The 25,715-nt window shown below is 35.7% G+C and overlaps 1 protein-coding gene across 2 annotated transcripts in view; it reads left to right on the top strand.

The window, feature by feature from the left end:
* The window catches only part of trappc9 (trafficking protein particle complex subunit 9), a 288,563-nt gene that overhangs the window by 76,398 nt on the left and 186,450 nt on the right, over positions 1 to 25,715 (top strand). For both annotated transcript variants that reach the window (XM_067426626.1, XM_067426625.1), the window contains 3 exons: positions 18,140 to 18,225; positions 24,437 to 24,563; positions 25,081 to 25,213. In XM_067426626.1, coding sequence (XP_067282727.1) covers positions 18,140 to 18,225; positions 24,437 to 24,563; positions 25,081 to 25,213 — 346 coding nt within the window. The remainder of the gene's footprint in view (positions 1 to 18,139; positions 18,226 to 24,436; positions 24,564 to 25,080; positions 25,214 to 25,715) is intronic.

Here is a 25,715-nt window from a genome sequence, read left to right as displayed (position 1 = left end):
TCTCACAATTCTGACTTTATATCACGCAATTCTGACTTTATATCTCACAATTCTGACTTTATATTTCACAATTCTGACTTTATATCTCACAATTCTGACTTTATATCACGCAATTCTGACTTTATATCTCACAATTCTGACTTTATATTTCACAATTCTGACTTTATATCTCGCAATTCTGACTTTATATTTCACAATTCTGACTTTATTTCTCACAATTCTGACTTTATTTCTCACAATTCTGACTTTATTTCTCACAATTCTGACTTTATATTTCACAATTCTGACTTTATTTCTCACAATTCTGACTTTATATCTCGCAATTCTGACTTTATTTCTCACAATTCTGACTTTATATCTCACAATTCTGACTTTATATCTCGCAATTCTGACTTTATATCTCACAATTCTGACTTTATTTCTCACAATTCTGACTTTATATCTCGCAATTCTGACTTTATTTCTCACAATTCTGACTTTATATCTCACAATTCTGACTTTATATCTCACAATTCTGACTTTATATCTCACAATTCTGACTTTATATCTCGCAATTCTGACTTTATATCTCGCAATTCTGACTTTATATCACGCAATTCTGACTTTATATCTCACAATTCTGACTTTATATTTCACAATTCTGACTTTATATCTCACAATTCTGACTTTATATCACGCAATTCTGACTTTATATCTCACAATTCTGACTTTATATTTCACAATTCTGACTTTATATCTCGCAATTCTGACTTTATTTCTCACAATTCTGACTTTATATTTCACAATTCTGACTTTATTTCTCACAATTCTGACTTTATATTTCACAATTCTGACTTTATTTCTCACAATTCTGACTTTATATTTCACAATTCTGACTTTATTTCTCACAATTCTGACTTTATTTCTCACAATTCTGACTTTATATCTCACAATTCTGACTTTATATCTCACAATTCTGACTTTATATCTCACAATTCTGACTTTATATTGCACAATTCTGACTTTATATCTCGCAATTCTGACTTTATATCTCGCAATTCTGACTTTATATCACGCAATTCTGACTTTATATCTCACAATTCTGACTTTATATTTCACAATTCTGACTTTATATCTCACAATTCTGACTTTATATCACGCAATTCTGACTTTATATCTCACAATTCTGACTTTATATCTCACAATTCTGACTTTATATCTCGCAATTCTGACTTTATTTCTCACAATTCTGACTTTATATTTCACAATTCTGACTTTATTTCTCACAATTCTGACTTTATATTTCACAATTCTGACTTTATTTCTCACAATTCTGACTTTATATTTCACAATTCTGACTTTATTTCTCACAATTCTGACTTTATATCTCACAATTCTGACTTTATATCACGCAATTCTGACTTTATATCTCACAATTCTGACTTTATATTTCACAATTCTGACTTTATATCTCGCAATTCTGACTTTATTTCTCACAATTCTGACTTTACATTTCACAATTCTGACTTTATTTCTCACAATTCTGACTTTATTTCTCACAATTCTGACTTTATTTCTCACAATTCTGACTTTATATTTCACAATTCTGACTTTATTTCTCACAATTCTGACTTTATATCTCGCAATTCTGACTTTATTTCTCACAATTCTGACTTTATATCTCACAATTCTGACTTTATATCTCGCAATTCTGACTTTATATTTCACAATTCTGACTTTATTTCTCACAATTCTGACTTTATATCTCGCAATTCTGACTTTATTTCTCACAATTCTGACTTTATATCTCACAATTCTGACTTTATATCTCACAATTCTGACTTTATATCTCACAATTCTGACTTTATATTTCACAATTCTGACTTTATATCTCGCAATTCTGACTTTATATCTCGCAATTCTGACTTTATATCACGCAATTCTGACTTTATATCTCACAATTCTGACTTTATATTTCACAATTCTGACTTTATATCTCACAATTCTGACTTTATATCACGCAATTCTGACTTTATATCTCACAATTCTGACTTTATATTTCACAATTCTGACTTTATATCTCGCAATTCTGACTTTATTTCTCACAATTCTGACTTTATATTTCACAATTCTGACTTTATTTCTCACAATTCTGACTTTATATTTCACAATTCTGACTTTATTTCTCACAATTCTGACTTTATATTTCACAATTCTGACTTTATTTCTCACAATTCTGACTTTATATCTCGCAATTCTGACTTTATTTCTCACAATTCTGACTTTATATCTCACAATTCTGACTTTATATCTCGCAATTCTGACTTTATATTTCACAATTCTGACTTTATTTCTCACAATTCTGACTTTATATCTCGCAATTCTGACTTTATTTCTCACAATTCTGACTTTATATCTCACAATTCTGACTTTATATCTCACAATTCTGACTTTATATTTCACAATTCTGACTTTATTTCTCACAATTCTGACTTTATATCTCGCAATTCTGACTTTATTTCTCACAATTCTGACTTTATATCTCACAATTCTGACTTTATATCTCACAATTCTGACTTTATATCTCACAATTCTGACTTTATTTCTCACAATTCTGACTTTATATCTCACAATTCTGACTTTATATCTCACAATTCTGACTTTATTTCTCACAATTCTGACTTTATATCTCACAATTCTGACTTTATATTTCACAATTCTGACTTTATATCTCGCAATTCTGACTTTATATCTCACAATTCTGACTTTATATCTGACTTTATATCTCACAATTCTGACTTTATTTCTCACAATTCTGACTTTATATCTCACAATTCTGACTTTATATCTCACAATTCTGACTTTATTTCTCACAATTCTGACTTTATATCTCACAATTCTGACTTTATATTTCACAATTCTGACTTTATATCTCGCAATTCTGACTTTATATCTCACAATTCTGACTTTATATCTCACAATTCTGACTTTATATTTCACAATTCTGACTTTATATCTCGCAACTCTGACTTTATATCTCGCAATTCTGACTTTATATCTCACAATTCTGACTTTATATCTCACAATTCTGACTTTATATTTCACAATTCTGACTTTATATCTCGCAATTCTGACTTTATATTTCACAATTCTGACTTTATTTCTCACAATTCTTACTTTATATCTCGCAATTCTGACTTTATTTCTCGCAATTCTGACTTTATATCTCGCAATTCTGACTTTATATCTCACAATTCTGACTTTATTTCTCACAATTCTGACTTTATATTTCACAATTCTGACTTTATATTTCACAATTCTGACTTTATGTCTCGCAATTCTGACTTTATATTTCACAATTCTGACTTTATTTCTCACAATTCTGACTTTATATCTCGCAATTCTGACTTTATATCTCACAATTCTGACTTTATATCTCGCAATTCTGACTTTATATCACTCAATTCTGACTTTATATCTCACAATTCTGACTTTATATCACTCAATTCTGACTTTATATCTCACAACTCTGACTTTATATCTCACAATTCTGACTTTATATCTCACAATTCTGACTTTATATCTCGCAATTCTGACTTTATATCTCACAATTCTGACTTTATATCTCACAATTCTGACTTTATATCTCACAATTCTGACTTTATATCTCACAATTCTGACTTTATATCTCACAACTCTGACTTTATATCTCACAATTCTGACTTTATATCTCACAATTCTGACTTTATATTTCACAATTCTGACTTTATATCTCGCAACTCTGACTTTATATCTCACAATTCTGACTTTATATCTCACAATTCTGACTTTATATCTCACAACTCTGACTTTATATCTCACAATTCTGACTTTATATCTCACAATTCTGACTTTATATCTCACAATTCTGACTTTATATCTCACAATTCTGACTTTATATCTCACAATTCTGACTTTATATCTCACAACTCTGACTTTATATCTCACAATTCTGACTTTATATCTCACAATTCTGACTTTATATCTCACAACTCTGACTTTATATCTCACAACTCTGACTTTATATCTCACAATTCTGACTTTATATCTCACAATTCTGACTTTATATCTCGCAATTCTGACTTTATATCTCACAATTCTGACTTTATATCTCACAATTCTGACTTTATATCTCAACTCTGACTTTATATCTCACAATTCTGACTTTATATCTCACAATTCTGACTTTATATTTCACAATTCTGACTTTATATCTCGCAATTCTGACTTTATATCTCGCAATTCTGACTTTATATCTCACAATTCTGACTTTATATCACTCAATTCTGACTTTATATCTCACAATTCTGACTTTATATTTCACAATTCTGACTTTATATCTCGCAATTCTGACTTTATATCTCACAATTCTGACTTTATATCTCACAATTCTGACTTTATATCTCACAATTCTGACTTTATATCTCGCAATTCTGACTTTATATCTCACAATTCTGACTTTATATCTCACAATTCTGACTTTATATCTCACAATTCTGACTTTATATCACTCAATTCTGACTTTATATCTCACAATTCTGACTTTATATCTCACAATTCTGACTTTATATCTCGCAATTCTGACTTTATATCTCACAATTCTGACTTTATATCTCGCAATTCTGACTTTATATCTCACAATTCTGACTTTATATCTCACAATTCTGACTTTATATCTCACAATTCTGACTTTATATCTCACAATTCTGACTTTATATCTCACAATTCTGACTTTATATCACACAATTCTGACTTTATATCACACAATTCTGACTTTGTAACTCGCAATTATGACTTTATATTTCACAATTCTGACTTTATATCTCACAATTCTGACTTTATATCTCACAATTCTGACTTTATATCTCGAAATTCTGACTTTATATCTCGCAATTCTGACTTTATATCTCGAAATTCTGACTTTATATCTCGAAATTCTGACTTTATATCTCGCAATTCTGACTTCATATCTCGCAATTCTGACTTTATATCTCACAATTCTGACTTTGTAACTCGCAATTATGACTTTATATTTCACAATTCTGACTTTATATCTCACAATTCTGACTTTATATCTCACAATTCTGACTTTATATCTCGAAATTCTGACTTTATATCTCGCAATTCTGACTTTATATCTCGCAATTCTGACTTTATATCTCGAAATTCTGACTTTATATCTCGAAATTCTGACTTTATATCTCGCAATTCTGACTTTATATCTCGCAATTCTGACTTTATATCACACAATTCTGACTTTGTAACTCGCAATTATGACTTTATATTTCACAATTCTGACTTTATATTTCACAATTCTGACTTTATATCTCACAATTCTGACTTTATATCTCGCAATTCTGACTTTATATCTCACAATTCTGACTTTATATCTCGAAATTCTGACTTTATATCTCGCAATTCTGACTTTATATCTCACAATTCTGACTTTATATCACACAATTCTGACTTTGTAACTCGCAATTATGACTTTATATCTCAATTCTGACTTTATATCTCGCAATTCTGACTTTATATCACACAATTCTGACTTTGTAACTCGCAATTATGACTTTATATTTCTCAATTCTGACTTTATATCTTGCAATTCTGACTTTATATCTCACAATTCTGACTTTATATCACACAATTCTGACTTTGTAACTCGCAATTATGACTTTATATCTCAATTCTGACTTTATATCTCGCAATTCTGACTTTATATCACACAATTCTGACTTTATATCACACAATTCTGACTTTGTAACTCGCAATTATGACTTTATATTTCTCAATTCTGACTTTATATCTTGCAATTCTGACTTTATATCTCACAATTCTGACTTTATATCTCACAATTCTGACTTTATATCTCAATTCTGACTTTATATCTCACAATTATGACTTAATATCACACAATTATGACTTTATATCTCGCAATTATGACTTTATATCTCAATTCTGACTTTATATCTCACAATTATGACTTAATATCTCGCAATTATGACTTCATACCTCACAATTCTGACTTTATATCACACAATTCTGACTTTGTAACTCGCAATTGATGAATAAAACGTTTTTAAAAATAAAAGCTTCAAGGCAGGGTAGACAGTTTGTTTTAGAAACATTTTTTGTTATGCTGGTTGAAAGTCACATCCTGATAGCAATCACTAAGTTAAATGTTCTAAAGTGTGCTTTATTTGACCAGTTATTGTGATTTATGAGTGATGTTAATGACTGTATACACGTATGAATTACTGCTGGGTGTGAATTGCACTCAGAAAAGCAAACAGGGCACCTCTGACAAGCGATGCGATTAAGTGTTTTCTGCATTCACACAAATCTTTTGTGATGTCCTAACAGCCGGAATTCACACACAACCCGTCCGCTAATGTCCGATTATTGACCTAATGACTCATTTGAACTGATTAATTTTAATAACTTGCTAAAACAGCTGATCTGTCCAACACTGAACACCTCTGAAATGTGAAGGCAAGTGTGCTTACCCCATTTAGTAAGAGTGATTAGTAGGAATTAGCCTTAATAGCCCACAGTATTTTCATGTTATTTGTATTAACAATGGGTAGTAAATCGCCTATACAATAATTTAGTTTAGACTGGAGGGAGATGAAACCAGAACAAAGCAAGCTCTTTTTAGCTAGCTGCCAAAACTGCCCTGACCCATCAAGGCATATGTTTTAAACGAGGTGTGGCTTTGGAGACCCTCTAAAGGAAGGGTGGGCTTTTAAAGCTAGCTAGCTATCGCTAGCCTCTCCGGAAATTTCCTATCCTACCTTTAAGTAAAAGTGTTGCTGTTTAATCTAGCATTTCGTGCAGGTTTCCTTCAAGTGAGATGATTTTATCAGTTGTAGCTGTGATTCACCGTAGCTGCTGTCGACACTATCAGTTCATGAACTCAACCAGCCGTGCTGCTTACACCTGATGAAACTTTCTGGAAATAGATACAGTGAGCCGAAAAAGGATTTGAACATAAATGTTATTTCATTAGATTTAACATATCAAAATGTCATCTGCAAACTAAATTCCAGATCTTCACTAACTCAACTGGTCATGTTCACAATAAATCTATTGTTTTATAATTTAAAATCGCAAACATCTGTAATACAGAAATGATTTGCTTAAAAAACAAGCTTGGGTTTTGTTTCTTTATGCTTTCTTTATAATTTTTTCTTGCAATGAAATTCAGGTTCAAGTGTTTAAATACTTTGAGGCCACTGTATGCTGATGCACATATTTATACTGTAACTATTGACCAGAAGCTGAGCCTTTAAACGGGGTCTTTTTATTCAAAATGTTCTGCAAAATGTAGTTTGTGTGGTTTTATTTGAAGTGAGACACATCTCATGGGGTGTTCAGTAGAGCCAAAGGGCAGATATCCTGCGGGTCTTAGAAGCAGTGCAGGTGTCTGGAGTCGTGTGTCTTCCAGCAGAACAGCAGGAGCTGAGAGCTTTATCCTGTCTCCTGAACGGATGGCTATTGCAGGGAGAGAGAGAGAGATATCTCCTCCTCCATTATGCACGTAATGAGGCATTAAACACTCTTTAACATCTTTATCAGGACTTTGTCTCAGGCGGCCTCTCGGCCTGATGGTGTTTCAGTGGTTTGTAAAGGCAGTCCAGCTTCAGGAAGATTGACAAATTAGCACTTTTGAAGCTTGTTGTACTGTTTAGATATGTATGCTATGCACGCAAGGCTTTAACTAAGATTTTATTTATTTAGTTATGTAAATCATTGATTTATTTTTAAATATATGTATTTAAAAAAATTAATTTATTACTTTTTTACATTGTTTTATTTATTTTTTATTTAATTATGTTAACCCTTATTCTTTCTTTATTAATTAGTTTGTGTTAAATCATTATCTTTATTTTTTTTTTTATAATTTATTTATATTTTAAACCATTTATTTATCTTTATTTAAAATAGTTTATTTATTATTATTATTATTTTTTGATGTGGTCTTTATTTGTTTGTTTTAAATCATTATCTAATAATTTTAAATAACTAATTTAAGTATTTATTTTTATACATTATACAGATTTATTTATTTATTTATTTATATTATTCATTTTAAATAATTATATATGAATTTGTTTTAAATCATTTACTACTACTACTACTAATAATAATAATAATAATACGTTTATTTTCCTAAGCTCAAGATTGTACAAGAAAATAACAGCTTCAATATAGAACATAGATATACATAAACACACAAATAATTTAAGTATTTTTATATAATACTTAGCAATTATTTTAAGTATTTAACAAAGATAAATATTTATTTTTCTAGAAGATTAATATATAAATAAGCACATGTTTTTTGTTTTTAATATATATATTTTTTATTAATAAGCAGTGCTATGATTTAGGAATGAATATGATAGCAACTGTTATTGATCATCTTAATTCATTTATATTTCATATTTTGTGTGCGTTTATGGATGAGTGGTATCTCGGTGTGTGTTGCGTGGGGGAGAACAGCTGCTCACACACTGTGCGCGTGCTGATAATCAGCATTTTCTAACGAGCCAATTCATCTCCCGTTAACATTTGTTATGACCTGCAGGAGTTCCCACGCGGGGAGTTCTCGCTCTCGCCTGATTTTCAGGGTTTACAAAACTCTCGTTCCCCCAGATCTGCAGCTTGGCCACCGGGCTGTCGTCGTAGCTGGAGTGGCCAGGCAGCCTTGCTATACCCGTGTGAAAAAGGTGCTTGTTAGTGAACAGATGGAGCAGCTTTTCAAAGGTTTCCTTGCTTTCCCCACACTGTAAAAGCCCTAGAAGCTTCCTGACCCCTGCAGATGGGATTCAGAGACACTGACAGGTGCATCCATCCTGTCCGGATGACACCGTCTGTGTCCTGTGCATGGCCAGGTCTGTATATGTCTTCACCTGCTAAATCTTAACACCACTTAGAACGGTTTATCGTGAAGCCACGCTCAAAAGGGCAAATATTTGACGTGTATGTGGGATGGAGTGTCCTCTCACACCAGCAGATGTCCACAGCAGACCCGCAATCCCTGTTTGCTAAGCTGTGATGGACGAGGACACAGTGTGGGGCTGTAACGAGTGCTGTCCTGCTGGAGGCAAACACTCTCACCCAACCACAGGTTGTATATAAAGAGATACCGAGCACCGAGACATCTGATGTAAGCTAGAAGGGCTTCCTAATTAGTTTGTTCTAGCATTTGCAATTACATGACCTTGGGCATAGTTGAAATAGTATACTGCCTATTATTTTATTTTGTAAAGTATTATTAGTTTGCATTTTCATTTTGTATTTTCTCTTTGACACTTTTCCAAAATATGAAGTATTTCCAGGACTCCCCGGAAGAAGAGATTTCTTTTAATCTCAATGGGACCTTCCTGGAAAAATAAAGGATAAATAAATTTTTAAAAATTATCCCACAATGCATATATGTTTATGTAGCATATGGGTGAATTTTACTTCTTACAATATATTGTGGTTTTTAAAAAAAATGCAATGTAATATTTTTAGAACAATTGAACTAGTTTGTTTGCCCATTTGTCATGATTATAATGAAAAATAGTCTTTTAAAGCAATTAATTATTATGCTAGCATTTCTTAAATGGGATTTTAATTAAACATATTTGACTTAAAAACAGTGTTTTTACTGTAATTCTGTAACAAATTCTTAGGAGAATAGGAGAAAATTAGGTCAATTATTGCAATAATAATCAGAAGCATCCATGTTATCTTGTGAAATATTCAAGATATTTTAAAATGTGCACAATATTATCAGCTAATGTGGAGCAGCATCTCCCTGACTTTTAACTGTTAAACTGTTTATGCTGCTGCCATGCATGACATTCACTGAAAGGTGAAATGAATAACACTGTTTATCTCGTCATCGCAGCACCTGTTAGTGGGTGGGATATATTAGGCAGCAAGTGAACATTTTATCCTCAAAGTTGATGCGTTAGAAGCAGGAAAAATGGGAAAGTGTAAGGATTTGAGCGAGTTTGACAAGGGCCAAATTGTGATGGCTAGACGACTGGGTCAGAGCATCTCCAAAACTGCAGCTCTTGTGGGCTGTTCCCGGTCTGCAGTGGTCAGTATCTATCAAAAGTGCTCCAAGGAAGGAACAGTGATGAACCGGCCACAGGGTCATGGGCGGCCAAGGCTCATTGATGCACGTGTGGAGCGAAGGCTGGCCAACAGACGAGGTACTGGAGCTCAAATTGCTCATACAGTTAATGCTGGTTCTGATAGAAAGGTGTCAGAATACACAGATCATCGCAGTTTGTTGTGTATGGGGCTGGATAGCCGCAGACCAGTCAGGATGCCTATACCAACCCCTGTCTACTATAAATGAACCACAGAGCAATGGAAGAAGGTGGCCTGCTCTGATGAATCACATTTTCTTTTACATCACGTGGATTGCCGGGTTCTTGTACGTCGCTTACCTGGGGAACACATGGCACCAGGATGCACTATGGGAAGAAGGCGAGTCGGCGGAGGCAGTGTGATGCTTTGGGCAATGTTCTGCTGGGAAACCTTGGGTCCTGCCATCCATGTGGATGTTACTTTTTACACGTACCACCTACCTAAGCAATGTTGCAGACCATGTGCACCCTTTCATGGAAATGATATTCCTCTTTCAGAATTGTTTGAGGAGCACAACAACGAGTTTGAGGTGTTGACTTGGCCTCCAGATTCCCCAGATCTCAATCCAATCGAGCATCTGTGGGATGTGCTGAACAAACAAGTCCGATCCATGGAGGGCCCACCTCGCAGCTTACAGGACTTAAAGGATCTGCTGCTAAGATATTTGTGCCAAATACCACAGCACCCCTTAAGGGGTCTAGTTAGGGTCCATGTGTCGATGGGTCATGGCTGTTTTGGCAGCGAAAGGAGGACCAATGCAATATAAGGAAGGTGGTCATAATGTTATTCCTATTAAGAACAATAGAGTGCAGTGTAAAACAATATTATTAGTTGCCTCAGAGTGTTAAAACATCCCTAACAGATGTGTGCACTTATTTAAACTATACTTCACTCCACTTGTAGCATGCGTTTATACACTCAGTGCTGTGTTGTAGTAAACAGTAAACTGCTTTTGTGTAGCTGCAGAGGTTTGAAGCACATGATGTGAGTCACTCAGGAGAGCTCCTCGCACATACAGAACAGCAGAGATAGAGATTTGATGGTGGATCTCTGCGGAGGTTTCGTTTGAAGAGGTGAGTCAGCTACACTTGAGCAGGGTTTCCTGTCGTCCTCGAGGGTGTGAGTCACTGCGGAGAAACATTAATGCAGAGTATGCTTGTGCGTGTATGTTTTTTTTTTTTAATATTCTTTCAACAAAACGTAATGGATTGCTCTTCCTCTGAAACAGTACTTGCTATATGGATAATGTTAAAGGGATAGTTCACCCCCCAAAAAAATCAAATTCTGTCATCATTTACTCAACCTCAAATTGTTCCAAAAATGTATGATTACTTCTGCTGAACACAAAAAAATATTTCGAAGAATTTACTTAAAAAAGCAGCGTCAAGTGGTTTCACGCAACTATATAGAGCAGTTTTTACAAATAACAATTTAGTTATATGAACAAAAGAAATTCAAGTAAAGCTGCCAACATTTATGTGAGTAAATACAAACCATTAGATTTAGTACATGTTACATAATATTTATATGTGCAGTTAATTTAATAATGTTATGTTAAGTTTATGAATGTTTATTATGTAAGGTGAACACATTTATCAATGTAATTTACCTTATTAAATTAACTATTTGCTCTACAGGTGTAAGTGGAAAACTATTAAATAACAAGCAGAATACGAAATGCAAAAATAACTCAATTTGGACAAACTCAATTTAATTGAGGCCAGGAATTCATCCAGTAAATATGTGCATATGAGCGCCCACAGCCTAAACACAGGCACCACTCTTCTGCATAATGGTAACCACAAAATTGCAGAAACTCCTCTAAATGTTCAACATAACTGAACATTAAACACCAACATAAACTAAAAACATCTTTCCCTTTACTGAAAAACACATAAATAACACTTTAATCCCTAAATGTACTCTCCTGATGCAGTCCCTTGGAAAGCATGCTGAGAACTTGTTCATTTCACTCAGCAATGTTAAGTTGACCGAACAAACACTTATGAACAAAAGCTGACAGTACTCATTTTAAGTAGAAACAACTCAGTAAATTTAAGTTCATGTAGTTACATGAGTTTTTAAGTAATGTGAACATGGATGATTTGAGTGCAACTAACAACAGTGAAAATTCATTTTTTGGAGTGTGGGCTTCCATAGTATGGGGAAAAAATAGCATAGAAGCTATGCTATCAATGCGGCCCGTCAACTGTTTGGTTACAATAAGGTTAGTTTTTCAAAATATCTCTTGTTGTGTTCAGCTACAGAAGGACATTCATACAGGTTCTGAATGACATGAGGGTGAGTAAATTATGACTGAATTTTCATTTTCTTTAACCTAGACAGGGTAAACCCAGCTTGATCTGCCGGTGATTTAATTTCTCCCTGCAACTCAGTCTGGAAACCCGTACATTCACTGCTTCTGTTACACTTTTGCGGGAACCAATCACAGACTGGCTTATCCACCTGGCACGCTATTGGGGGGTTTAACACGATGACGGATAGAGAAACCATAAAAGAAATGGACACAGCGGCCCCATAGACTTCAACAGCGAAAAGTGAAGTCAATTAGAAGCACTCACTTCCTGATGGCTGAGCGTACTGCACAGGCTCAGACTGAGCTTGACGACGTGACATGAGCAACCTGCCAGTTGTAGGTCTTCTAGTAGTTGTGAAATCTGAATCAAGTTGTTTAATTGATTTGTCCCGTTGCTTTTGGCTCTCTATGGGCTTCTACCCATTCTTCTCCCTTGACGTTATCAGACTTTATGTCTCCACGTCCCCCCGACTGTCTCATAGACAGTAAAAGATTGTCTGCGAGCGTCTCTCTCCTCCTGTCTATACGGTAATTTCTCTACTGTGCGACAGAGTCGCGTTGGTTACGACGCAATCGTTAGCCAGTTTTTTACAAAAACAGCTTCTACGGGGCGATAGTGTAAGATACAAGGTGAAGGAGCCTTTTATACATAGTCATGTTTCTTTAGAAATAAACAATAGACAAATGGAGTCTCTAACACCTCAGATGTAAAGTTATTCACTGTCAAAGTGATGAAAAAATGACTAGGAGTCATGAATGGATGGGATGCTAACAGCAGGTGATGGCTTGGTTAGCAATGGCTGCCCCTATGGGTGGTATGCTTTCCGGGTGCTAAATTACCCCCTTGAGAGAAACGGTGGTCTGATTGGTTGAAGGACTATCCAATTGCATACAGAGTCATTTGAATTATGCTCGTTTATCACGCCTCTTGTGCAGAAGAAAATACAGAGTAGACTCCCCAGACCAATGTTCAATCTAAAATTGAGCTTGGTCTGGTGATAGTCAGATAACCTTTAACCTATAGTCAAATCGATATTTAGACATAGTTTTAGCAAACTCGTATTCGGTCGGGCTCTATACTGGTGGTAATGTTCCTTTTCACAATTCAATCAATTCCTGATGGATAAAATCTAGAACTTCCCCAATTTTAATTGTTGAATATCACATAACAGAGTTAATTTTTGTTCTTCTGAAGAACAAAAGTTCTGAAGGTTTTTTTTCCATGCAGAACTCTGTCATCATGCCTTGTGTCGTTTTAGGTTGCCAGGGCATTGCTATGCAGTTCCTAAGGTGTTCTTGGTGGTTGCTATAGGGTGTTGCTGTGTGTTTTGCAATGTTTGCATATTCTGTTCTTTTGTAAATATTTAAATAATATCCCATGTTTGTTACTATTTAAAAAAAATATATATTATGTAGTTGTTTTTTTTTTTACTTATATGTAGAACCCCAAATCAGAAAAAGTTGGGACAGTTTGGAAAACACAAATAAAAAAAGAAAGTAGTGATTTCTAAATTTACTTTGACTTGTATTTCATTGCAGACAATATGAACACAAAATATTTCATGTTTTGTCTGGTCAACTTCATGTCATTTGTAAATATGCATCCTTTCCTGTCATTCAGACCTGCAACACATTTCAAAAAAAGTTGGGACAGGAGCAATTTAGGGCTAGTAATGAGGTAAAAGGGTTAAATAATGATGTGGTTTGAAACAGCTGATGTCAACAGGTGATTGAAATTATGATTTGGTACAAAAGCAGCATCCAAGAAAGATCTAATCCTTTAGGAGCAAAGATGGGCCGAGGATCACCAGTTTGCCAACAAATACATGAGAAAATTATTGAAATGTTTAAAAACAATGTTCCTCAAAGAAAGATAGGAAGAGATTTGGATATTTCACATTCAACAGTGCATAACATAATTACAAGATTCAAGGAATCCGGAGAAATTTCAGTGCGTAAAGGACAAAGTGCGTAAAGCCTAAACTGAACAACCGTAATCTCTGATCCCTCAGGCGGCACTGCATCAAGAATCGTCATTCATCTATAAGCGATATCACCACATGGGCTCAGGACTACTTTGGCAAACCTTTGTCAAGTACCATAATAGGTAGTTACATCCACAAATGGCAGTTAAAACTGTACTGTGCCAAAAGGAAGCCTTATGTTAAGTGTCCAGAAGCGCCGTCGACTTCTCTGGGCTCGGAGGCATCTGGGATGGACCATCACACAGTGGAAATGTGTACTGTGGTCAGATGAATCAGTATTTCAGGTATTTTTTGGGAGGAATGGACGCCGTGTGCTCCGGACCAAAGAAGAAAAGGATTATCCAGACTGTTTTCAGCAACAAGTCCAAAAGCCAGGGTCTGTCATGGTATGGGGTTGTGTCAGTGCCCTTGGCAAAGGTAACTTGCACTTCTGTGAAGGCACCATTAATACTGAAAAGTACATAGAGATTTTGGAGCATAATATGCTGCCTTCAAGAAGATATCTTTTCCAGAGACGTCCATGTATATTTCAACAAGACAATGCGAAACCACATTCTGCACATATTACAAAGTCCTGGCTGCGGAGGAAGAGGGTACGGGTACTTGACTGGCCTGCCTGCAGTCCCGACCGGTCTCCAATAGAGAATGTGTGGCGCATTTTGAAGCGCAAAATGCGACAACGAAGACCCCGTACTGTTGCCCACCTTAAGACTTGTTTGCAGGAAGAATGGGACAAAATTACACCTGAAACACTTCATCACTTGGTGTCTTCAGTCCCTAAACATCTTTTAAGTGTTGTGAAAAAGAATGGCAACATTACAAAGTGGTAAATGCTTTACTGTCCCAACTTTTTTTGAAATGTGTTGCAGGTCTGAATGACAGGAAAGGATGCATATTTACAAATGACATGAAGTTGACCAGACAAAACATGAAATATTTTGTGTTCATATTGTCTGCAATGAAATACAAGTCAAATAAATTTTAGAAATCACTTCTTTTTTATTTTATTTGCACATTCCATACTGTCCCAACTTTTTCTGATTTGGGGTTGTATTTTGACTTATTTATACACAAAAGTTTGGGGTCAGTAAGTTAAAAAAATAATAATAAATTGATAAAAAGTTACAGTAAAGTACAGTGTGTATATATATATATATATATATATATATATATATATATATATATATATATATATATATATATATATATATATATATATATATTTCAAATAAATGCTGTTCTTTTGAACTTTCTATTCATCAAAGAATCCTGGATTTTTTTTATAGTTTCTACAAAAATATTAATCAACACTGATTATAAATCAGAATTATTTCTTGAGCCTCAAATGAGAATGATTTCTAAAGAATCATGTGACTGAAGACTGGAGTAAAGATGCTGAAAATAATGACCAATGACTTCACAGAGGAATAAATTACTTTTTGAATATATTAAAATAGACAACAGTAAATTGCAGTTATATTTAAGAATATCACTTTTTTTCATGTGTTTTTTTGTTTGTTTGTGGCTGAGTATAAGACAAAAACATAAAACATAAAATAAAGTCCTCAGTTTTCAATGTTTGTGTGTGTGTGTGTATATAAATATACGGTATGCGTCTCTCATCTATCTCAGTTCTACCCCTTTTCCATGCATGTTTCATGTATCGTTGGAGCATGTATAATGTATCATAAAGCTTCAGGTCAGTGTCTCCTTAAGGTCCTCCTGTGAAGAGAAAAATCTAGTAACTGATGTGGAAAGTTGAGTTCGGAGGGCATCTTTCTTTCTTATTCACTGCCCACTTCTCTCTATGCGGGATAAAAGAGTAACAAACCCCCATCTCCTACATCCGTCACTAGTTCACATTTTCTTTTCTATTTTTCTATAAGTTTTTTTTTTTTTTTTTACTAATTTGTTTAATTTGAGTTGGCTCTACTCAAACCAATTCATTATTGCATTGAGTATTGGGGTTTACACTGTGCATACCATTTATTTTAACCAACATTGAAAAGCTATTTCGCCTTTTATTTTTATGCCACCTTACAGAGGTAAAATGAATTGCAATAGCAGTTTCATGTTGATTTAAACCGCTGGAGGTTGGACTCAACAGGTGGATTTGTCTGCCTCTCATTGCTTTGGCTTCGTTCACATCCTTAGAGCCTCTGGTTTCTATAAGCCACCCATAATGCACCTCACCTCCTTCAAAGCAGTGCACAGGGCCGATCTGTGCCATCCAGCTCAAATGAAATGCTTAAACCGCCCCATGGGCTTCTTCCTTAAGTAGGATATTATATTTAATTGGCCTGGCCTGCCCTGTCCTGTCCCCTTCTCTTCATTTCAGAGCTCTGTGCTGTCTTCTGGTGCATTCATCATATGGGAAACCGTCTCCCACACTGGGCTTCACAGCATCTATTATAAAGAAGCTCCCTTTTCAGCCTTGCTTTAATTTCCCTCAGGAGTGAAGCCTGCCGTTTACTCTGCATCCGTTCAGTATTGCCCAACAGTACGTTCACACTGGATTTATACCAGTTTGGAATGGATTATTAGATTCCTGATGGAAGTGGAAAAATACAGTGTTTGGAAGAGTAAATCCATGATGACTTGAATTTGGGGAAACTTAAAACTATCCACCCTGAGCTATTGTATTTTTCTGATTACTTTTCACACACACTGAAGATATGTGTGTATTTATTTATCTATTTATATTATTTATTCATAAATTAAATAATAAATGTATTTGTTTGTACATGTATTTATTTTTTACATATTTATTGATTGGTTTATAAATGTGTTCATTTATTTATTTAAAGTATTCATATTTACTTATTTTCTTAAATGTACTTGTTTGTTAATGAACAGATTTAATTAATTATTACTTTTATAATTTAATTATTATCAAAATAATTTGCACTGTCTATATTTTGCCTCCTTTTATTGTAATTTGTGCAGTTTTAAAATCTCCAGCAAGTTATTCATTGCACAATGACAAACGTTTCATTAAGGTGTGAATTTTCTGATTGGAATTCATGAGAAATATCAAAACAATAACAATATTTCAGAGGCGACGGACAAGAACAGCTACTGTTGGTTTTCATTCTTTGAAATTAATTCATGCATTCTAAACTCCATATGTCCTTCAGCGGCGGATGATTATTAGTGTGAGACGGGGCTCTGGTTAATTTGAGCGTGAAATCTGCGAGCATACTGTAGATAATACAGTGAATATATCTCCTCCCGAGGGAACGAGGGGCCATTGTTTGGAAAAGCTTAATCAGTATAAGACTCCGTCTCTGGATTAATGGAAAAGCTCAACAGTGAAATGCAGTCCGCTAACTTTCAGCTCTGAAGGATTTATGCAAAAACAGAGAGCAAAATTCAGCTGAAAAGATCAGGTGTATGATTCCCGTAGTTTTTTATCTTGAATGCAGATAGATAAAAAGCATCTGCCAAATGCATGCATGCAAATGTCATATCAGCTCATCCTATCGCTCCCCCAAGTAAAATTAAATATTTATAATCATTGCTGGCTATTCAGTCTGACCAGGTTTATAGAAGTTTATGGAAACATATTGATCAGACCTGTCAACATCAATGAATCTTCTTATGTGTTATTGCATTTATACAGCATGCAGCTTTTTCATAAATATGTGTATGTTTGTATGCGTTGCAGATTTCCAGTGGGTTCAAGGCGACGTGTGTGAGGTTCAGTTAATGGTCTATAATCCAATGCCATTTGAGCTGCGGGTCGAGAATATGGTAAGCACTATCCGTTCTGTCTTTCTGTCTGTCTGTCTATCGTTATATGTATCTACACTATATTGCCCAAAGTATTGGGACACCCATCCAAATCATTAAATCCAGATGTTTCAATCACTTCCAAGTCCACAGGAGTATAAAATCAAGCACTAAGCATGCAGACGCTTCTGCAAACATTTGTGAAAGAATGGGTCACTCTCAGGAGCTCAGTAAACTCAAGCGTGGTACTGTGATAGGCTGCCACCTGTACAATAAATCCATTTGTGAAATTCCAAACTTCGTGTGGCTTTCAGATCAGCTCAAGAACAGTGCATAGATAGCTTCATGGAATGGGATTCCATAGTCGAGCGGCTCATCCAAGCATTACATCACCAAGTGCAATGTGCCAAGTGTAAAGTTTAGTAGAGGGGAGATTATGGTGTGTGGTTGTTTTTCAGTGGTTGGGTTTGGCCCATTAGCTCCAGTGAAAGGAACTAGAAGTACTTCAGCATACCAAGACATTTTGGACAATTTCAAGCTCCCAACTTTGTAGGAACAGTTTGGGGAAGCAAAGGTTCATTAAGACATGGATGACCAAGTTTGGTGTGGAGGAAATTGACTGGCCTCAACCCGATAGAACACCTTTGGGATGAATTAGAGAGGAGACTAAGAGCCAGGCCTGCTCATCCAACATCAGTGCTTGACCTCACAAATGTGCTTCTAGCAGAATGGTCAAAAATTCTCATAAAAACACTCCTAAACCTTGTGGAAAGCCTTCCTAGAAGAGTTGAAGCTGTTATAGCTGAAAAGGCTGGGTCAACTCCATATTAAACCCTACGGATTAAAAATGGGATGTCTTTAAAATTCATGTGCATGTTAATGCAGTTAATGTCCCAAACCTTTGCCAATACAGTGTATATCCATATTTCTACACACACAATAAGTGTGCAACCGAATCCAGACAATTTTAGATGTAAAAAAATATAAATATATATATTGTTAATTTTGTTAATTATGATTTTAAATATTATTTATAATTGAAAATGAGAGAAAGGTTGTAAAAGAGAAAGGTCCATTATACACAGGAAAGACATTTAGCTTGCTAATTTCTTTTGTTAAGATTCAAAAAGCCTCTGGTTGACACTTTAATGTCCTAATCTCTGTAGATAACAAGATTTTACTGCAGAACCCTACAAAGGCTTGAAGCAGATTTTATTTTTAAATACTTTGTTTTAAAGTGTATGAAAATGATTTTTTTTTTTTTTTGACAAGGATGTGTTTTGTTTTATGATGTTTTTGTTGGGTTTGTTTGTGATTTGGGTACTGTTATGTGCAATGCAGTCTTTGGAGCAAAAATCCCTACATATTAACTGCGCTTTAGAGTTCAATCCAGAAAGCTGAGACGAGATAGTGCTGCTTATTGGTGGCTTGAAGGCCATTTTGGTCACCAAGACCTGATCATAATGACAGGGGAATAGAGGCAGAACCACAATGAAGAGATGAAGACAGTTTGTGTGAATGTGGGCGAGGGGTTACAGTGTCTTCCTGACACTATAATGGGCAACTCATATAAAACCCAATTATCAGAAACCAGCCATGTGGAGATGTTTCTAAGAAACCAAGGTAATTGTGTATCAAATCTTGGCTCTCAAAGTTCTGCCTGCTCTTTACATAGACAACTGAGCTTTTAAAAGGCAGTTCTTGGAGAACACATTATTGTGTTTCGTCAGAGCTATGTATTTTATGCTATTACAAGGCATCTTTTTTTTTTAATGAAAAATGTAATTGTCATTCAAATATATTATTTTAAATAACATAGCTAGCTGCAATGCATTCTTAGGATTTTTGCAACCGGTCACCACTGCTTTAAAATGCTTTCTAGATTGGCTCAGATTTCTAGTTTAGGAACAAAGCTATATTTGTATTCCCCATTGGAACTGAATACCCTCTTTTCTCAAGGGCGCAATTGTGATGGAACAGCTCTGTGATTGTAGTGACTGTTGGATTGAATCTACTGTCTTTATGTTAGCAGCCCAGATCCATAACCATTAGACCATTGAGGCCCCACTGTCTCAGGGCGCAGGTGTGCGCTCCAGTTAGAGGTTAAACTCCAATCCAAAGGTTTTTTTTTGTCCTTTCACACTAGGGATGGACTATATTTTAGATGTGTATTTGTGTGGAAAGGAAAATGACTCCATAGGTGAGTTGTGTTGTTCCATACATGCCCAGACCTGCCCCCAGATGGAATCAGCATGATGCCCTATAAAACTCCTCTGCCAGTCACAACCTGTGTCAGATGGCACGGCGTATGGTGCCAGAACCGGTGTGACCGTACTGTTGACCTCACAGTGGCCGCACAGAATAAACCACGATACTGTCTGTTCTTTCATTCTGTCTTTCAAATGTTTAACCTATGAGAAGTGTTAAAAAGAGCCTCTTAACTCCATTGGATCCTCAAACTGTCTGTACTAAAACCTCATAACTCCACCTTGCTCAGTCTTAAATGAATTGTTGCTCTCTGTTTGTTTGCCATGTAAAGGTAAATATATAACAGGTTCTTTAAATAAGTACAGAGTTTTCATTACTCAAGAAACACTATGTACATAAAAGGTAATTTTTTGTGTACTTGTGGAGTGTCTTAGTAAAGCTTTTATCAGTGAGTTATAGCCAATACTGTCTTAAATAGTCTTTTATAACATAACATTTTGGCCAAATTACAGAATAAAAAAATACTAAGCACTCACATAGCTACAATAAACGTTATAGCTGGTGAGTTGTAATGAAGTTAAAACACTGTTCTAATGTCCAAAAATGGACAAGATTAAGGATTTGAGTGAGTTTGACAAGGGCTAAATTGTGATGGCTAGACGACTGGGTCAGAGCATCTCCAAAACTGCAGCTCTTGTGGGATGTTCCCGGTCTGCAGTGGTCAGTATCTATCAAAAGTGCTCCAAGGAAGGAACAGTGGAGAACCGGCCACAGGGTCATGGGCAGCCAAGGCTCATTGATGCACGTGGGGAGCGAAGGCCGGCCCGTGTGGTCCGATCAAACAGATGAGCTATTGGAGCTCAAATTGCTCAAGAAGTTAATGCTGGTTCTGATAGAAAGGTGTCAGAATACACAGAGCATCGCAGTTTGTTTGGGGATGGATAGCCGCAGACCAGTCAGGGTGCCCATGCTGACCCCTGTCCATCTCCAAAAGCGCCAACAGTGGGCAGGTGAGCATCAGAACTGGACCATAGAGCAATGGAAGAGAAGGTGGCCTGATCTGATGAATCACAGTTGCTTACATACCCTGCCACAAAGCAAAAATGGTTTGAGGAGCACAACAACGAGTTTGAGATGTTGACTTGGCCTCCAAATTCCCCAGATCTCAATCCAATCGAGCATCTGTGGGATGTGCTGAAAAAACAAGTCCGATTCAACGCGCAACTTAGAGGACTTATTCTTACACGACAGGTCATAATGTTATGCCTGATCGAGGTATACATGTTTATAGATTTTTATTTTTACTTTGTTGTCCCTAAGATGTTGGAGTTTTTTATTCATTTAATTTATAATTTAAATTTAAATTGTAGTTTTGCTACATATAAAATATTAATTGCAAATGTCTTCAGTTCATGAAGCTGCTTTGACCATATTTCTCTTCAATTCACTCTGGTCTCGGTTTAATTAAGTGTATGATTATGGTACGGGGCTTTTGAAATGGGTTGTATCATTTTTGTCAGATTGAACAGGGGATAAAAGAAACACAAAGAGCAAATATTTCCACGGGGTCTTTGTAGCAGCCGATGCAAGTCTGTTGTCAGACACCCAGGCCAGAAAAGTACAGATCGTTAGCATTAGCTGTCAAGCTAATTAACCTTTTCAAGAAGGAAATGCAAATGAGTTATTTCAAAATTTGGTTTCAATATACAATAGTGAGTCCCTCCACATAATACGAGGATTTTACGTGGTAAACTGTTTTACAGGTTAGGCAGAGCTGAACATGTCATTGTAGCTATGGCTAATTAAGGTTTGACTACATAAAAGCAGAGACATCTTGAATTGCATTATTATCTGTCTTCATTACAAAGCTTGCTCGACCCTTCAGAGTTTGAATGAGGAAGGCATCTTTGAGTTAAAGTTGGTGTAGGGGATTCCAGGCGTTATACTTCAGCCAGAATTTGACTTTACTGACAGACTTTGCATTATATTGCCACCATCTCTTCAACCTCACATTCCATTCGCTTGCTACTCTTTTTTTCAGCGCACATTAAAAACCACAATTCCAATTAATCTTGCGCTATTTGTTTAGTGGCGCATCCCGATGACATTTTATTCTTCTATACTAACTTGCGTCATAGCCAACTATTCAATAGGTTATCATATAGTCTACATACAGGTACCCAAGTTTATTAGATCCATGCCATACAGTGTGATTTGCATTATGCAGAGAAACGTATCATTTCATCTTTGAACTTCTGTCAGAATCTGTCGAAGAGTGAAGTAGATGTTCTTATTGTAGAGTTAACGAAAGTTATCTCTACTATTGCATTGTAATGTATGAAGCGGAAGATTTTAAAATGTGAGATTCACTTATAAATACATATTATCTTTCTTCACAAACAGAAAGGCTGAACACAACGAGTGCAATGCTTAAAATGGGCAGGGCTAACTAAGGCAGCAGGCATTACAGGGTGAGTTCACCCAAAAATGAAAATTCTGTCATTAATTATTCACCCTCATGCCATTCGACACCCGTCAGACCTCCGTTCATCTTCAGAACACAAAGGAAGATATTTTTGTTAAAATCTGATGGCTCCTTCATTGACACCAATGTCATTTCCGCTCTCAAGACCCATAAAGGCACTAAAGACGTCGTTACAAAGCCCATCTCACTACAGCGGCTCTACAATCATTTTATGAAGCGACGGGAATAGTTTTTGTGCGCAAAAAACAACTAAATAACGACTTATATAGTGAAGGGCAGACTTCAAAACAAAGAGTCGAACCGTTATTAATCAGCGTATCGATTCATGATTCGGATCATGAATCAATACGCTGATTCATAAAGGTTCAAAGCTTTCAAATCGGCCCATCACTTTATAAGTCGTTATTTTGTATTCTCGTTGCTTCATAAAATGATTGTAGAGCCACTGTAGTGAGATGGGCTTTGTAACGACGTCTTTAGTGCTTTTATGGGTCTTGAGAGAGGAAATGACATTGGTGTCAATGAAGGCCTTTCTGAGCCATCGGATTTCAACAAAAATATCTTCATTTGTGTTCTGAAGATGAACGGAGGTCTTACGGGTGTCAAATGATATTAGGGTAAGTAATTATTGACAGAATTTTCATTTTTGGCTGAACTAACCCTTTAAGTTCTCACTGGATTGATAGAAAAGTTTCATGTCACAGAGAAGTTGGACACTGAGCGGACCGAATATCAGGAGAAATGTAAAATACTTTTTCTCGATTCTTTGAGTCCAGAGTTTAATGGTTTCATTCAGGCTAATATGATAAAAATCCCATAAAGCACATTTGATGGGGTCTGAATGGCGTCTCGTGTATGAATAGAAAGTGCGAAAACTCTCCGCAGAGAGCAGCTTGACCTTCAGAGGTACAGTAATAGTCGGCCCTCACCTCCACGCACCTCCACACCTCAATCCACCTCTGTCTCTCGCTCGCATCTGCCGCTGTGATTTTGCTATGCTAACGCGGGTTCCTTTCTTTGTAGTTCTGTGAACAAGAGCAATTTTCTCCATGGGTAATGGGAAGAGCATGCTGAGAGTGATTTCATCTCCTACATATCAGATGGATATCAGGATGATTGATTATATGATGTTTGGAGTAAAAAAGAAAAAAATCTCAAACTGTCACCAAAGATTTTTCCCCATTTATCTATTTCTGGCTTTTCATCTTTCGTAAAAAAGCATCAAACTGTAAAACACTGTATGTTCTGTCCCCCCTCTGCAGCGGTATTTTATTATTTACTCAATTTACTAAGTTAAGAAAGAATACAATATAGGCTTTTTTCCCCTCGCGTCGTTAGTGCATGTTTTATTAAAAGTGTTTTTTTATTTGTTTGTTTTATTTATTTATTGGTTTTAAACCGAAAAAATGAAATGAATGAAAATGTTGTCATTATTTACTTGTTCTTTCTTACATGGAACAAAAAAAAATATTGTTCAAATATTTTTACCACTATATATTTCCCAATGTGTATTGACCAGTATGTGCTTGTGTTCATCAGGGTCTGTTGACATCAGGTGTAGATTTTGAGTCCCTTCCCGCCGCTCTGTCTTTGCCAGCGGAGTCTGGCCTCTATCCGGTGACTCTGGTTGGAGTTCCACGCACCGCAGGCAACATCACAATCAGCGGTGAGTTTGAAACTGAATATTCAGTGAGGAAATAATGATCGGGAGTTGTTTTTGGCTGGTGTTTTGTTTGTTTGGCTTGTGTTTTTAAATATAAATATTGAGCACATTATGTAAATAGGGTATTCATATTAAATAGTAAGTAATAGGGTTGTTTTTGAGTTCATTAATATTCTCTGCAATTTTACTAAATTTTCAAAACAAATGGACCAGCCAAGGCAAAAAAAGATTTGTTCTGGTTCATAATGCTATAATAATGCAGAATCCAAGTCTGCCTCAAACTAAAAAACAAGTAAAGTGTTTCTCTGCTTGAATAAACCAGCTAAATATCCTCTCATTAAAACAGGATAAACTCATTGATCCCTGTTTCATGGCCATTCCAGCAATTCTTAATGTCTACAAATCATGAGTGTGTTTCGGAAGACTTTAATGAGCTCTAATTGCCTTCAGATTATTAGCGTGGTCTGTGATTATGCAACATTTTTAGATATGATTTTTACTAATTCTGTTTGTTTCCCAGGGTATCACACGTCAGTGTTTGGGGTGAGCAGTGACTGTCTTCTGGAGGGTCTGGTGGGGGTGAAGAGCAGCGGCTGTATGGTGGAGGTGGTGCCGTCACTCCCACGACTGCAGCTCTGCACGTCCTTACCGAGGTTCAGAGGTTTCTTCTTCATAATATATCATTAATAAAAATTAATACGAATAATATTAAGGTGATTTAATGATATCACATTCTCTTATGAGAATATTTTAGTTGCTGTAGCCTGCTTGCAAAACACAGTTTTATAGAGATGTCGCTTTGCTCGGTGGTGTCACAAATCAGAGAAAGCGCTCCGGTGGTTATTCTCAGCCTCAGACAGCATGCCCGATTGCTCATGGAAAGCCCACGGACCGCCTGATGCATATTGCACACAAAAATAAAGTGCTGGCAGGAAATCTGTTGTGATTGGCTGGCTGCTGTTGGCAGGTTTTGGGAGTCAGGATTGCAGAGGTTTTTATCAGCCTACCGGATAACAAAGTTTTGCAGCAAAATTCATGCCGTCGATTCTTTGAAACGTATAATATATTATTGATTGAATAAGAAACCACACTATTTCATCCCACTGGTAACTGGCACTAAGACATTATCAGCTGATCCTTTAAGTCGAGGTGGAG

Source organism: Pseudorasbora parva, chromosome 19 (genome assembly GCF_024679245.1).
Source record: "Pseudorasbora parva isolate DD20220531a chromosome 19, ASM2467924v1, whole genome shotgun sequence".
Taxonomy (NCBI): domain Eukaryota; kingdom Metazoa; phylum Chordata; class Actinopteri; order Cypriniformes; family Gobionidae; genus Pseudorasbora; species Pseudorasbora parva.
Note: the sequence above shows the minus strand (reverse complement) of the source record. Positions and strands in the feature narration are given on the sequence as shown.